The sequence below is a fragment of the Dipodomys ordii genome, unplaced genomic scaffold (genome assembly GCF_000151885.1).
Source record: "Dipodomys ordii isolate 6190 unplaced genomic scaffold, Dord_2.0 Scaffold142, whole genome shotgun sequence".
NCBI classification, from domain to species: domain Eukaryota; kingdom Metazoa; phylum Chordata; class Mammalia; order Rodentia; family Heteromyidae; genus Dipodomys; species Dipodomys ordii.
The window spans coordinates 3,945,915-3,960,188 of record NW_012267358.1 but is presented as its reverse complement, the minus strand read 5'-3'; the positions used below and the strand labels follow the sequence as shown (position 1 = coordinate 3,960,188).

At 43.5% G+C, this 14,274-nt stretch overlaps 1 protein-coding gene across 1 annotated transcript in view; it reads right to left on the bottom strand.

The window, feature by feature from the left end:
- Positions 1-11,051, bottom strand: part of Taf1 (TAF1 RNA polymerase II, TATA box binding protein (TBP)-associated factor, 250kDa) — an 87,542-nt gene extending 76,491 nt beyond the window's left edge. The window contains exons 1-8 of the mRNA XM_013031615.1: positions 10,922-11,051; positions 10,063-10,177; positions 9,485-9,601; positions 6,608-6,727; positions 4,670-4,911; positions 3,168-3,386; positions 2,531-2,749; positions 1,529-1,736 (exon numbers count right to left, since the gene is read on the bottom strand). Of these exons, the coding sequence (XP_012887069.1) occupies positions 1,529-1,736; positions 2,531-2,749; positions 3,168-3,386; positions 4,670-4,911; positions 6,608-6,727; positions 9,485-9,601; positions 10,063-10,177; positions 10,922-11,041 (1,360 nt within the window). The 5' untranslated portion in view covers positions 11,042-11,051. The remainder of the gene's footprint in view (positions 1-1,528; positions 1,737-2,530; positions 2,750-3,167; positions 3,387-4,669; positions 4,912-6,607; positions 6,728-9,484; positions 9,602-10,062; positions 10,178-10,921) is intronic.
- Positions 11,052-14,274: the final 3,223 nt, after the last annotated feature.

Sequence of the window (14,274 nt, the reverse complement as noted above, 5' to 3'; positions counted from 1 at the left end):
CGTGGGGCCTGAACTTGGTCTGGGCGCTGTCCCTCAGCTCTTCAGCTCAAGGCTAGCACTCTACCACTTGAGCCACAGCACCACTTCCAGCTTTTTCTGTTTATGTGGTGTTAAGGGCCAAACCCAGGGTCTCATGCGTGCAAGGCAAGCATTCTACCACTGAGCCACCTTCCCAGCCCTGAGACTCTTATCTCTAATAAACCACTCAGCAAACCGGAAGTGGCACTGTAGCTCAAGTGGTAGACTAAAGTGGTAGAGTGGTAGCCTTAAGCTGAAGAGCTGAGGGACAGCCCAGGCCCAGAGTTCAAGACTCTTGACCAACCAAAAAAAAAGTCAGTAATTCGTAATGGATGGCTAGTGATTTTCTTTTAGAAAATTGTACTCTACTGTCAAGCTGTTCTACATTAAGCATGGCATACTTTTTTGTTTTGGGGGGGGTCCAGTCGTGGGACCTGAACTCTGGGCCTGGGCGCTGTCCCTCAGCTCTTCAGCTCAAGGCTAGCGCTCTACCACTGAGCCACAGCGCCACTTCCGGCTTTTTTTTCTGCTTATGTGGTGCTGAGGAATCGAACCCAAGGCCTCATGCATGCAAGGCAAGCGCTCTACAACTGAGCCACCTTCCCAGCCCATACTTTTTTTTTTAAGCTAACTTCTTTTAACTTAAGGAGAAGAAAAGCAAATTTTAGAATTACAAAGATGAAGGTGCTTTTGGAAACAAAAATATGCCAGGAAGATGAGTATTGTTATAGTTCAGACATCATTAACTTCAACATGGCTTTCAACTGAGATCTGAGGATTGGGATTCAAAGCTAGCCTGGGTAGGAAAGCCAGTGAGATTTTTGTCTCCAATGAACCACCAAAAAGCCAGAAGTAGAGCTATGGCTCTAGTGGTAGAGTAGTAGCCTTTAGCAAAGAAGCTCAGGGAAAGCATTCACACGTTGAGTTCAAACTCCAGGACCAAAAACAAAAAAGGCTTTTACATTTTAAGAAGCCAGGACCCATCCTAACTATTAAGAGGGAAAAAGATTATAAACTAAGAATCAGAGTTCAGATCCCAAAACACTTCACTATCTCTACACGCCAAAAGATCACAGCTAAAATTATTTAGTATATGGGGCTGTGATGTAGCTCAGTGGCAAAGCACTTGCCTAGCAAGTACAATGTCCTGGGTTCGATCTCCAGTACCAAAAAAGAAAAGACAAAAAATACAGTTAAAAAAATTATTTAATATAACTGAGATAAAAAGTGGTATGCTAAAGCTGGGCACCCAGTGGCTCACGCCTGTAATCCTAGCTACTCAGGATGCTGAGATCTGAGGAACGTGGTTGAAAGCCAGCCAGGGCAGGAAAGTCAGTGACTCTTATCTCCAATAAACCACTAGAAAACCGGAAGTGACATTGTGGCTCAAGCAGTAGAGCGCTTGCCTTGAGCTGAAGAGCACAGGGACAGTGCCCAAGCCCAGGGTTCAAGCCCCACGATCGACCAAAAAAAAAGTGGTATGCTAGATATAAATGGCACAAGAACATACCTTGCTGAACATTGTAAGCCATGGCATTTCTAGTCATGCTGGAAGGAAGCCATCCTGCCAAGCTTGCCCGCTGAGGTTTTGTCTCTTTATGTTTGACATCCTCCCCATCCCAGATGATATCATCTTCCCAATGCAGTTGAGTCACCATCAAAAAATTTTCATCAGCCAGAAGATCAATTCCATTGCTTTCTTCAAGCTTTTTTAAATCCTAAAGAACAACAAATTCTTCATGGGTCACTAGCCAAAGTCCTGACATAAATCCCTAATCAGATTCATGAAACATTATCTAATGTATTATTTTAGGGCTGAGAATGTAGGGCCCAGCATAGGTCAGGGCTTGAGTTTGATCCCTAACACTGAAAAAAGAAAAACAAAAACTTTGGGCTGCAGGCCTTACTCAGGGGGTAGAGTACCTACCTAGAAAAAGCACAAGGAGGGCTCAGAAGGTGGCTCATGACCGACAAAAAAAAAAGAAAGAAAAGCAAAAGGACCTAAATTCAAGCCCTAACATGGCCCATCAACCAAAAAGTGGTGCTTGTGAGAACCACCTGATAATGAAATATTAGCTGCCTCTTCTCCTTTTCCTAGTATAAAATAGCACTCAATTGATAAACAAGATCCTTATAGGATCAAGATGAGTTACTGTACTGTACTAAGCAAAGGCTTAAACACCTAAATTTCCTATCAAAGCAATCTGACCCAGGATTTTTATTACTGAAAACATTAATAAAAATGTCAGTGCTGGGCTGGGAAGGTGGCTCAGTGGTAGAGCGCTTGCCTTGCAGGCCTGAGGCCCTGGGTTCGATTCCTCAGAACCACATAAGCAAAAAGAAAAAAGCCAGAAGTGGCGCTGTGGCTCAAGTGGTAGAGCGTTAGCCTTGAGCTGAAAAGCTGAGGGACAGTGCCCTGGCCCAGAGTTCAGGCTCCATGACTGGACCCAAAAAAAAAAATGTCAGTGCTGTGAACACATAGAATCCTTTCTTATATATCAAAGCTGCTTACCTCCATCATCCTGCATTTTATCACAGGTTCATGCTCATTCTTTCTCAGTTTGAAGCCATAATCAAACCCACTGCCATCTTCAGGGACACCCAGCATGTCATACCACAGTCGAGCAGGCCCATAACGCCACTCAGCCACTCTTGGTTTTGTATCCATCACTTTATCTGTATCTCCAGTTAACTGGGAAAACTTCGACTCAACAGGAGCCATCATTGTGATCTGTAGCAAAGAAGTAGAATGAGAAATATTTCCATATCCCAGATGTCCTATGGTTATAAGAAATTAACAATTTAACAACTAGAGTGTGAATTAGATGGGACACTAGGATGATTCTTGAACAAGAATCTTCACCTGGGGTTACGATATAAAAAATGCAGAAATATTAAAGCACATTTATCATTTACATGTAGTGGTGAATCAATTACTATTTAGTAGTGTACCAATATCTGCACCACCCTCATGCGTCACTTCAATTCCCTATCAAATACTTGTCAATTACAATGAGAAAGGGGAAGATACTGGATTTAACTCAGAATTACTCAATAATTAGCATAGAACTCTGCCTGTAAGGTGTTATTTCCAACTCTATGTTTTCCTCTTGTAGGCTTTATAATCCAACGTCAGTGTTTTTGCTTACTTCATCATCAGAAAGACACTGCTCTGGAGGTGGTGGTGGAGCATAGTCATAGTTCCACAAAGATTTCTGGCTCATTTCTACTTCTACTGAGGACTCCACCTCAGGGATCTGCTCTTCCTGTATCAGTTCACGGTGCTTCTTCTTTCTCTTTCTCCGAGCACTCCGCCAAACAGATGGAATATTTTTCCCTGGTCCAAAAAGACGTAAGAAGCGTAATACCTAGAACACAGGACACATTACTATGTTAGTAATCAATGTTGGATTTGAATATAGTCCCATTCAGGTCTGAAATTCTCTAATAGGATCTAGCCAATTGTAAGGGGAGGAATCAAGTATTCAGATTTATAACAGTTACCATGGCCAGGCACCAGTGGCTCACACTATAATACTAGCTACTAAGAAGGCTGAGATCTGAGGATCACAGTTCAAACCCAGCCCAGGCAGGAAAGTCTGTGAGACTCTTATCTATAATAAAACACCAGAAAACCAGAAGTGGTGCCGTGGCTCAAGTAGTAGAGTGCCAGCCTTGAGCTGAAGAACTCAGGGACAATACCCAGGCCCAGAGTTCAAGCCTCATGACTGATCAAAAAAAGAGAGTTCTTGAAGTGGCACTGTAGCTCAAGGGGTAGAGTGCTCACTTTGAGCTGAAGAGCTAAGGGACAGCGCCTAGGCCCAGAGTTCAAGCCCCACAACTGACAAAATAAATAAATAAATAAAATAAAGAGAGTTCTTGGGCTGGGCAGGTGGCTCAGTGGTAGAGTGCTTGTCTTGCATGCATGAGGCCTTGGGTTCGATTGATTCCTCAGCACCACATAAGCAGAAAAAGTGGGAAGTGGTGTGATGGCTCAATCGGTAAAGCACTAGCCATGAGCTGAAGAGCTGAGGGACAGCACCCAGGCCCAGAGTTCAGGCCCACGACTGACAAAAAAAAAAAGTTTTTAGATAGGGGCTGGGATTGTAGCTTAGTGGCAGAGTGTTTACCTAGCATTCATGAAGCCCTAGGTTCAATTACTCAGTACCACATATAAAGAAAAAGCCAGAAGTGGTGCTATGGCTCAAGTAGCAGAGTACTCACCTTGAGCTGAAGAGCTCAGGGACTGTGCCCAGGCCCTGAGTTCAAGCCACAGGATTGGCAAAAAAAAAAGGTTTTAAATAGGCAAGTAAATGTCAGTAAATAAGGAAATCATCAGATATCATTTATTCTGCATTCAGCATCATAACACCATGATACAATTAACTATAAGAGGTCAGTAATTTAAAATTTGGGTATTCTCCTTAGAAGGTATCTTTCCAGGGCTGGGAATGTGGCTTAGTATCAGAGGGCTTGCTTACTATGCATGAAGCTCTGGGTTCAATTCCTCAGTACCACATAAACAGAAAAGGTCGGAAGTGGCACTGTGGTTCAAGTGGTATAGTGCTACCCTTGAGTAAAAGAAGCTCAGTGACAGAGCCCAGGCCCTGAGTTCAAGCCCCAGGACTGGCAAAAAAAAAAAAAAAAGTACCTTTCCAGGCCGAAATTCAGGAAAAAGTTCTGTGACACTTGGCAACAGCTTTGTGGCATCATGCTGCATAATCCCCGCCAATGGTAGAGTCAGCTTTCCATCCTCACATTCTGCCTGTGCTACTTCTTGAGGTCCCATCTCAGATTCTGAGTCAGAGGAACTACTGAAGTCCACTTTCTCTGAGGCCAAAGAGGAAGGGGCAATGATGGAGGGCAAGATGATGCCTTCTCCATCTTCAGACACTGCAATAAGGAAGAGAAATCCCTGTGGCATGTAACTGTAAGTATATTTCCTCCATGTCAGCCATTGAATACTCTAGGCTATATGTACAGCTTACTGGCAGGGGATATAGTCCCAAGCACCCAGATTACTAATATGCAACCCAGAAAACTTATCCAATTCATTATTTCCCATCATCTCCAACTCACCTTTTACCTGGTACCCTAGGGTTGTGATAAGAGAAAACAAACACTATTACTATATTTACTACTTTCCGTAATTGACAAATAGTGTGTCCATTGTTGTGACCAACAGCAAAATTATAGAATACTTGGTATCAGTCAGACCTTATTATGTCCAGTTCAAGGATCACAAAAATTTTGGAGAATTAAGCCCACAGGATAACAGTAAGCTTATTTAGCATAAAACAAGATCTATATACAAGGTTTATAGTGATATTTACCCTGAAGACCAAAAAAGGAAATAATTCAAAACTCTAAAAGGAGTAATTTAGGTTAACCTAAGCCTCAAAATACAGGAGACCAAAGAACTGTTCCTCAATATTCTGGCCTATAAGAGGATTATTACTGGTATAGGGATAAGAACAGTGAGATGATCACTCTTTAACACCCTTTGAAATTTCTGAATATGCAGTGATTTTATATATATATATATATATATACATATATATATATAATATAATATATATTTACATATAATGTGTTTTAGAGTATCTTTTTTAGTTTCCAAATACCAATTTCCAGATTAGTTATATCAGAAATTTTAGAGAAGACCATTAAAAAAATTATTGGGCTCCACCCTAAATCATTTAAATCACACAATACAGGAGAGTCAGATGTGTTTTATGGTTTATAGCTTTTTTTTGGTTTGAGATAGGGTTCTCACTCCAGGTGGTCCTGCACTTGCTATGTATATGTAGACCATACTTGCCTCAAACTCACAATCCTCCTACCTCAGTCCCTTAACTGCTCTGATAATAGGTAGTATTTTTTAAAGAGTCAAGATAGGAGCTGGCAAGGTGGCTCAGTGGTAGAGTGCTTGCCTTGCATGCCTGAGGCCCTGGGTTCGATTCCCAGCACCACATAAGCAAAAAGAAAAAAGCCGGAAGTGGCACTGTGGCTCAAGTGGTAGAGCGCTAGCCTTGAGCTGAATCGCTGAGGGACAGCGTCCAGGCCCAGAGTTCAGGCCCCACGACCGGACAAAAAAAAAAAAAGAGTCAAGATAATTCTGATAGGTGCCAAATCTGAGTACCACTCACCTACACTACTTCTTGAGTATTTTAAGAGTGGACAATTTTTTTTTGTCAGTCATGGGGCTTGAACTCTGGGCCTGGGTGCTGTCCCTCAGCTCTTCAGCTCAAAGTGAGCACTCTACCACTTGAGTTACAGCGCCACTTCAGGTTTTCTAGTGGTTTATTGGAGATGGAGTCTCATGGTCTTTCCGGCCTGGGCTGGCTTTGAACCGGGATCCTCAGATCTCAACCTCCTGAGTAGCTAGGATTACAGGCATGAGCCACCGGCGCCCGAGTTGGACAAATGTTTTAAATCAATTATCTGAGAATACATGAATCATTTCTACAAGCGTCATCCTTTTCTAGCAACTTAATTGCTTTGAAATAACTCATTATGTGCATGCCAAAAGCCTGAACTTACAAATGAAAACTTGCTCCCTAGACAAAAATAGACAGTCTTTACTTACCATCGCTAATAGCATCCTGGTCTTTATCTTTCTTTATTGGTCCTGGGGGTGGAGGTGGGGGAGGCATTAGCTTACAATCAATGTCTTCACAATCAGCATCATAGTCATCTTCATCATAGTCTAATAAAATATAGAAGTTAGTCTGGTCAATATCCAGAATGTTATAAAATAGCCTTGAGCTTCATCTATCTCTTTTTTTAAGTTTTTAAAATTGTTATTTTAAAGGGGATGTACAGAGGGCTTACAGGTACATAAGACAGGTAAAGACATTTCTTTTTGGCAAATGTCATCCCTTCCCTCACTCTCTCTCAGTTTTTCCCTCTCATCCTCACTCAGAAGTTGTGAAGTTCATTTTTAACATGGTGCCTGGTGAGTACCACTGCTGCATTTGTTCACCCTTTGTCTCTACCTCTTAATAATTGGAAGTACAGGGGCTGGGAAGGTGGCTCAGTGGTAGAGCGCTTGACTTGCATGCATGAGGCCCTGGGTTCGATTCCTCAGCACCACATAAGCAAAAAGAAAAAAGCCGGAAGTGGCGCTGTGGCTCAAGTGGTAGAGCGCTAGCCTTGAGCTGAAGAGCTGAGGGACAGCGCCCAGGCCCAGAGTTCAGGCCCCTCGACCGGGACCCCCCCCCCAAAAAAAATAATTGGAAGTACATGTCCTTTAGGAATACAGACATAGCTTCTGTAATCAGATACCATGGTAGAGCCAAATACTTATATAGAATAGAGCCCATCTAAGAGCAATCTGACCCCTTTTGTTCTTTTTCCTAATCATATTAGTTTTTTTTTCTTTCATTTCTGCTCTGCTCACTTTCATAATTGAATTCAATATATTCTTTTTCTGACCGTTTCCCATAAAACTGGATTTAGGGGCTGGGGCTGTGGTTCAATGGTAAAGCATTTATTTACCTAACATGTATAAAGCCCTGGGATCAACTCTAAACACTGATAAATATTTTACAAATAAAAATAAGGCTGGGAATGGAGCTTAGAGGTAGAGTGCTTGCTTAGCATGTATGGAGCCCTCACTTTGATTCCTCAGTATCACATAAACAGAAAAAGCAAGAAGTGATGCTGTGATTCAAGTGGTAGAGTGCTAGCCTTGAACAAAAAAAAGCTCAGGGAGGGCTGGGGAGGTGGCTCAGTGGTAGAGCGCTTGCCTTGCATGCCTGAGGCCCTGGGTTGGATTCCTCAGCACCACATATGCAAAAAGAAAAAAAGCCAGAAGTGGTGCTGTGGCTCAAGTGGTAGAGCGCTAGCCTTGAGCTGAAGAGCTGAGGGACAGCGCCCAGGCCCAGAGTTCAGGCCCCTCGACCGGACCCCCCCCCCAAAAAAAATAATTGGAAGTACATGTCCTTTAGGAATACAGACATAGCTTCTGTAATCAGATACCATGGTAGAGCCAAATACTTATATAGAATAGAGCCCATCTAAGAGCAATCTGACCCCTTTTGTTCTTTTTCCTAATCATATTAGTTTTTTTTTCTTTCATTTCTGCTCTGCTCACTTTCATAATTGAATTCAATATATTCTTTTTCTGACCGTTTCCCATAAAACTGGATTTAGGGGCTGGGGCTGTGGTTCAATGGTAAAGCATTTATTTACCTAACATGTATAAAGCCCTGGGATCAACTCTAAACACTGATAAATATTTTACAAATAAAAATAAGGCTGGGAATGGAGCTTAGAGGTAGAGTGCTTGCTTAGCATGTATGGAGCCCTCACTTTGATTCCTCAGTATCACATAAACAGAAAAAGCAAGAAGTGATGCTGTGATTCAAGTGGTAGAGTGCTAGCCTTGAACAAAAAAAAGCTCAGGGAGGGCTGGGGAGGTGGCTCAGTGGTAGAGCACTTGCCTTGCATGCCTGAGGCCCTGGGTTCGATTCCTCAGCACCACATAAGGAAAAAAGCCGGAGTGCTAACCTTGAGCTGAAGGACAGCGCCCAGGCCCGGAATTCAGGCCCCACGACCGGACCCAAAAAAAAAAAAAAAAAGAGTATGAAGCACTTTCTCCTGCCAGGCTGGCTTCAAACAGTGATCCTCAGCCATCAACTTCCTGAGTAGCTAGGATTACAGGCATGAGCCACCAGCACCTAGCTTCAAGTGAGAGAGTGATTTGAACCCAAAGCACATGTATTCATTCATACATGAAAATGCACAGTTAATGCTATTTGAACTATCAATTCTTAGAGGGTAAAGACCTGAATGTGTTTCAATCTTTACTTTGAAAAAAATCTGACAACAGTGCCATAAACCCTATATTTTATTCAAATACAAGGTGATAAGAAAAGCATTGTTACGGGCTGGGAAGGTGGCTCAGTGGTAGAGCACTTGCCTTGCATGCCTGAGGCCCTGGGTTCGATTCCTCAGCACCACATAAGCAAAAACAAAAAAGCCAGAAGTGGCGCTGCGGCTCAAGTGGTAGAGCGCTAGCCTTGAGCTGAAGAGCTGAGGGACAGCGCCCAGGCCCAGAGTTCAGGTCCACGACCAGACTCAAAAAAATAAAAAAATAAGCCGGGCGCTCGCCTTGAGCTGAAGAGCTGAGGGACAGCGCCCAGGCCCAGAGTTCAAGCCCCACGACTGACAATAAAAATAAAAATAAATAAAAAAAAAAGAAAAGCATTGTTACACTTATTAACCAAGGATTTGGAAATAAACAGTATGGGGGGAAAAAAGGCCTGAATATGCGGGGGTGGAGGGGGGAGTACTAAAACACAAGAGGATAGCTGCTACTTGGAACTGAAATGACAAAGGGAAAAATAAAGGTACAGAGAACAGGAACAACGGCACAAAGCAGACACTAAAATGGAGTACAACCCAGAGTTTATAGCAAGAAAATGGGTCAAATGTTTGACCTATAATATCAAAGAATCACCTGTGTGGCAAAGAGGCTTCAAGCTTCCCATTGTCTGCTGGTATCTTCGGCTTTCATCTTCTGCTACCTCATTGATATCTGAATAGTCCACAGCATCTTCTGTACTCCTAATCCAGCCTGTAAGTAACAAGAAGAGATCCCAAGAAAGAGAAAACAATGTAGTCTTGCAGATAATTCACATTTAAAAGTACATGTACAGCTGGACACGCCTGTAACTCCAGCACTAAAGAGGCTGAAATAGAAGGATCATATCCTAGAGGCCAGTGTGGGCTATTTACCAAGCCATTTTAAATAGTACATGTATAGCCAGGAACTGGTGGTTCAGGTCTCTAATGCTAGCTACTCAGGAGCCTGAGACCTGAGAATCACAGTTTGAAACTATCCCCTGCAGTGCCGTGAGACTCTTAACTCCAATTAACCAGAAAAAAGCCAGTCACATTTGCCCTCAGCAAAAATGTTAAGAGCCAGTGTCCAGGTCCTGAGTTCAAGCCCCAAAGCCGGCACAAACAAAAAAAGGTTCATGTACAGAAAGTGGGTGGCCTTCTCCCACAACTTACTGCCCATGACCCAGACTTTACCTTCATCATTTACCAAGGCACCATCCGTTCCAGTCAATTCTTCATTGGCAGTGAGTTCAGTGATCAGGCTGCCCAGACCCAAAGCACCCAGGCCTGCTAGGTGCTTCTTACACTCCTGAAAAACCAATGCTAGAGTCAAAAGCAACAACTAGGACAGGGAGCTAGAGTGAAAAACAATAAAATGTGAGCACCAAAGTAAAAAAAGTAAACTATGATCCAAGTGACAATTTCAAAAGTAACAATTAAATCTTAATGCCAGAGCCGGAGCTGGTGGCTGTTGCCTGTAATTCTAGCTACTCAGGAGGCTGAGATCTAAGGACAGCGGTCTGAAGCCTGCCTGGGCAGAAAAGTCCATGAGACTACTCTCCAATTAATCACCAAAAAATCCGAAAGTGAAGTCATGACTCAAGTGGTAGAGTGCCAGACTTGAGCAAAAACTCTGGGACAGCGCCCAGACTCTTAAGTTCAAGTCCCAGGACCGGTGTGTGTGTGTGTCACGCGTACACACACACACACACCGAAATAAAGAAGTTTCCAAAAGGGATTTCACAGTAATAGCACGAATGCAACTTCAATAGGCTCAACCATTTTTTTCGCTATGATATGGGGCGGAACAAAGTTTCTCTCAAAAGCCACCCATCTCCGTGTCCCTAATCTTCGACATTTCACGAATTTTGTCTTTTCTCCCCATCCTTGCCGATCCGAGCTCTACTGACTTTACTCCCCAAGAGTATGAGGATGGGATCCTCGACTCCCTCCTAGCAAGGGGACGTATGTTCTCTAACCATCCTTTCTCCGTCTACTCGCCTCAGGCACACACACCCTCTCCCCCGCCCGAGCCCCACGCCCATCCCCTTACATCATCCAAGACGCTTTCCCCTTCCAGCTGCCCAGCTCCATTGATGTTGCCGAAAAGAAAACCGGTTAAAGAAAATGGGCCATCAAGTGCAGAATCTTCGTCGCTCTCCGTGTCGGACATGATGGCGGTAGCTCTATTTGTGGTCGCCGCAGGCCTTGTCGGATCTCCTGGGCCGGAAATAAAAACTCTCGTCGCACAAATATGACTACAAGATTCCCCGCCCTAAACGTCCATACCGGAAGTTAAATGAAAGGGGAAAAAATAACCGGAAGAACCGTCTTACGAAAAAAAAATGGAATAGGTAGTAAACTTTACTAACCGTTTTTGATTCGCCCAACGGATATCACGAGACCAAACAGTTGGCAAGTAATTGGCCAAAGAACATTCCGTTTAGTTCCGCCCCTTTAACTACGAACAAAGGTTCTGATTGCATGGCATAAGAGCGACAGATTTTTAATCCAATCGGAAAGAAGTTCCAGGGTCACGGGCCTAAACCCTGGAAACTGAGGGTTGGGACACTTCAGCTTAAGGAATTATTAGGTAGAGCCAGTCTGTTTGGTCCGTATTTACTGCGGTTTCTCTGCTTTCTTCCCCAAAGCAGACTTAAATGGTCCCCTAACTATGTCGAAGGTACCATTGCAAGTTACTTGTTTGGAATTGGCAAGTTCCCCGTTTCGAATTCACAAGTTCCCGGTAACAGTTGATTAACCTTCCAACGTTTACTTTAGGAAATAAGAAAGATTTATAAAATGAACAATCTGCCATTCACCTAGGTTCAGTTCATGTTTTGCTAGTTTGTTTGGTCCCAGTCCACTTTCTAGAGTGCTTACGTAGTCCTGCGGTTTTTTAAAGGTCTTTTTATGTTCGTTTGAATTATTTTTTTGGAGGTACTGGGGTTTCATTTAGAGCCTCTCGCAAGGCAGGGGCTCTAACGCTGAGCCCTACCTCCAACCATTGTTTTGATTTTTGAGGAGCTTTGCAGCCCAAGCTGGTTTACAATTCTTAAGAATTCCAGACTGAAGACTCTGAGTTTAGGGCTGGGAAGGTGGCTCAGTGGTAGAGCGCTTGCCTTGAGCTGAAGAGCTGGGCCCCAGGCCCAGAGTTCAGGCCCCACGACCCGACCCCCCCCCAAAAAAGACAGTTTAATCCCCAGCACCTAAACAAAGTATAAGATACACATTTTTTTTATAGCTCGGCATTGTGTCACAGTGCCTGTAATATCAACATTTGGAAGGATGCATTGAATGCGAGGCCAACCTGAGTAACATAGGGAGACCGATCTCAAAAAATAATCACATCTTTCCTGTTGAGGAACTGTCTTAAATACAGACAGTTCCAAGACTGTGGGATAAGAGAAGTAAATGCTAAGACTAAAAAAAAAAAATCACATCTTGAAAGAGTAAATCAATATTGTTTTAGAGCACCTTAAGTTTCCCTAATTGTCGTGATTGGAGTGTTTTACATTTTTTTCCTACAATTTATTCAAGGTTCATACATTAATTTGACCAAGCACAGTTTAGTCCAAAATGTACCTGCCTTTTTTTCCATTAGTAAATTTTTTTCAAAGGACTTGTCTTTATTTCATTAGCTTTTGTTTTCAGTTTGGAAAAGGTAGAGTAAAACACTGGGATTTGTTTAATAGTTATTATAAAAGTGATGTACAGATAGGGTACAGTGACCTAAGTCAGGTAAAGAAGTGGAGCTGTAGTGCTAGACTTGAGCACAAAAGCTTAGGGAAATCACTCAGACCCAGAGTTCAAGTGACAGGACCAACACACACACACATACACACTCCACTCTTTTTGTTTATGGTCAGTCATGGGGCTTGAATTTTGGGCCTGGGCGCTGTCCCTGAACTCTTCAGAACAAGGCCAGTGCTCTACCACTTGAGCCACAGTGGCATTTCCGGGTTTTCTGGTGGTTTATTCAAGATAAAAGTTGCATGGACTTTCCTGCCTGTGCTGGCTTTGAACCCCAATCCTCAGACCTCAGCCTCTTGAGTAGCTAGGATTACAGGTGTGAACCACTGGTGCCCAGCTTCCACTCCTTTTTTTATTACCAGCCCTGGGGCTTGAACTCAGGGCCTGGGCACAGTCCCCGAGCTTCTTTTACTCAAGGCTAGCACTCTACCACTTGAGCCACAGCACCACTTCCAGCTTTTTTCTGTTTATGTGGTACTAAGGAATTGAACCCAGGGGTTTATGCTTGCTAGGCTCTACAACTAAGCCATATTCTCAGCCCCACACTTCTTGAGATTGAGTTCAAGCCCACGACAAAAAAAAAAAAAGCTTTTTTTTTTTCCTTTGGTCATGGGGCTTGAACTGTGGGCCTGGATGCTGTTCCTCAGCTCTTCAGCTCAAGGCAAACGCTCTACCTCTTGAGCTACAGCGCCACTTCCAGTTTTCTGGTGGTTTATTGGAGATAGGAGTCTCACGGTCTTGTCCAGGCTGGCTTTGAATCGTGATCCTCAGATCTCAGCCTCCTGAGTCATGAGCCACTGGCGCCTGGCCAAAAAAGCTATTCTTAGAGTAGTCTGGTTTTCATGCTTCTTACCTCCATTCTCTCACTATAAATAGTGATTTCCTCCCTAGACTCTGTGCAGGAAAGTATGTGAGACTCTTATCTCCAAAAAAAAAAAAAACACCAGAAAACCAGAAGTGGTGCTGTAGCTCAAGTGGTAGAGATCTAGAGTGCTAGCCTTGAGCTGAAGAGGTGAGGGACAGCACCCAGACCCAGAGTTCAAGCCTCACAACCACCAACAACAAAAAATTGTAAAGGTGATATACAGAGGGGTTACAGTTACGTGGGTGAGGTCATGAGTACATTTCTTTTGGAACAGTGTTATCCCCTCCCTCATTTATCCTAGGATCATCATCAAAAAAAAAAAAGCTTAAAGTTATATTGTAACATAGTCACAGCAGGGCTGGTAATGTGGCTTAGTGGTAGATTGCTTGCCTTGCATGCATGAGGCCTTGAGTTCAATTCCTCAGCACCACATAAGCAGAAAACCCCGGAAGTGGCGCTGTGGCTCAAGTGGTAGAGCACTAGCCTTAATGTGGAAAGCTGAGGGACAGCGCCCAGGCCCTGAGTTCAAGCCTTAGGACAGGCAAAATAAATAAAATAAAAATAAATTGAAAAAGGCAGAAATGGAGTATGGCTCAAGAATGCCAGCCTTAGCCGGGCGCTGGTGGCTCACGCCTGTAATCCTAGCTACTCAGGAGGCTGAGATCTGAGGATCGCGGTTCAAAGCCAGCCCGGGCAGGAAAGACCGTGAGACTCCTATCTCCAATAAACCACCAGAAAACCGGAAGTGGCGCTGTAGCTCAAGTGGTAGAGTGCTCGCCTTGAGCTGA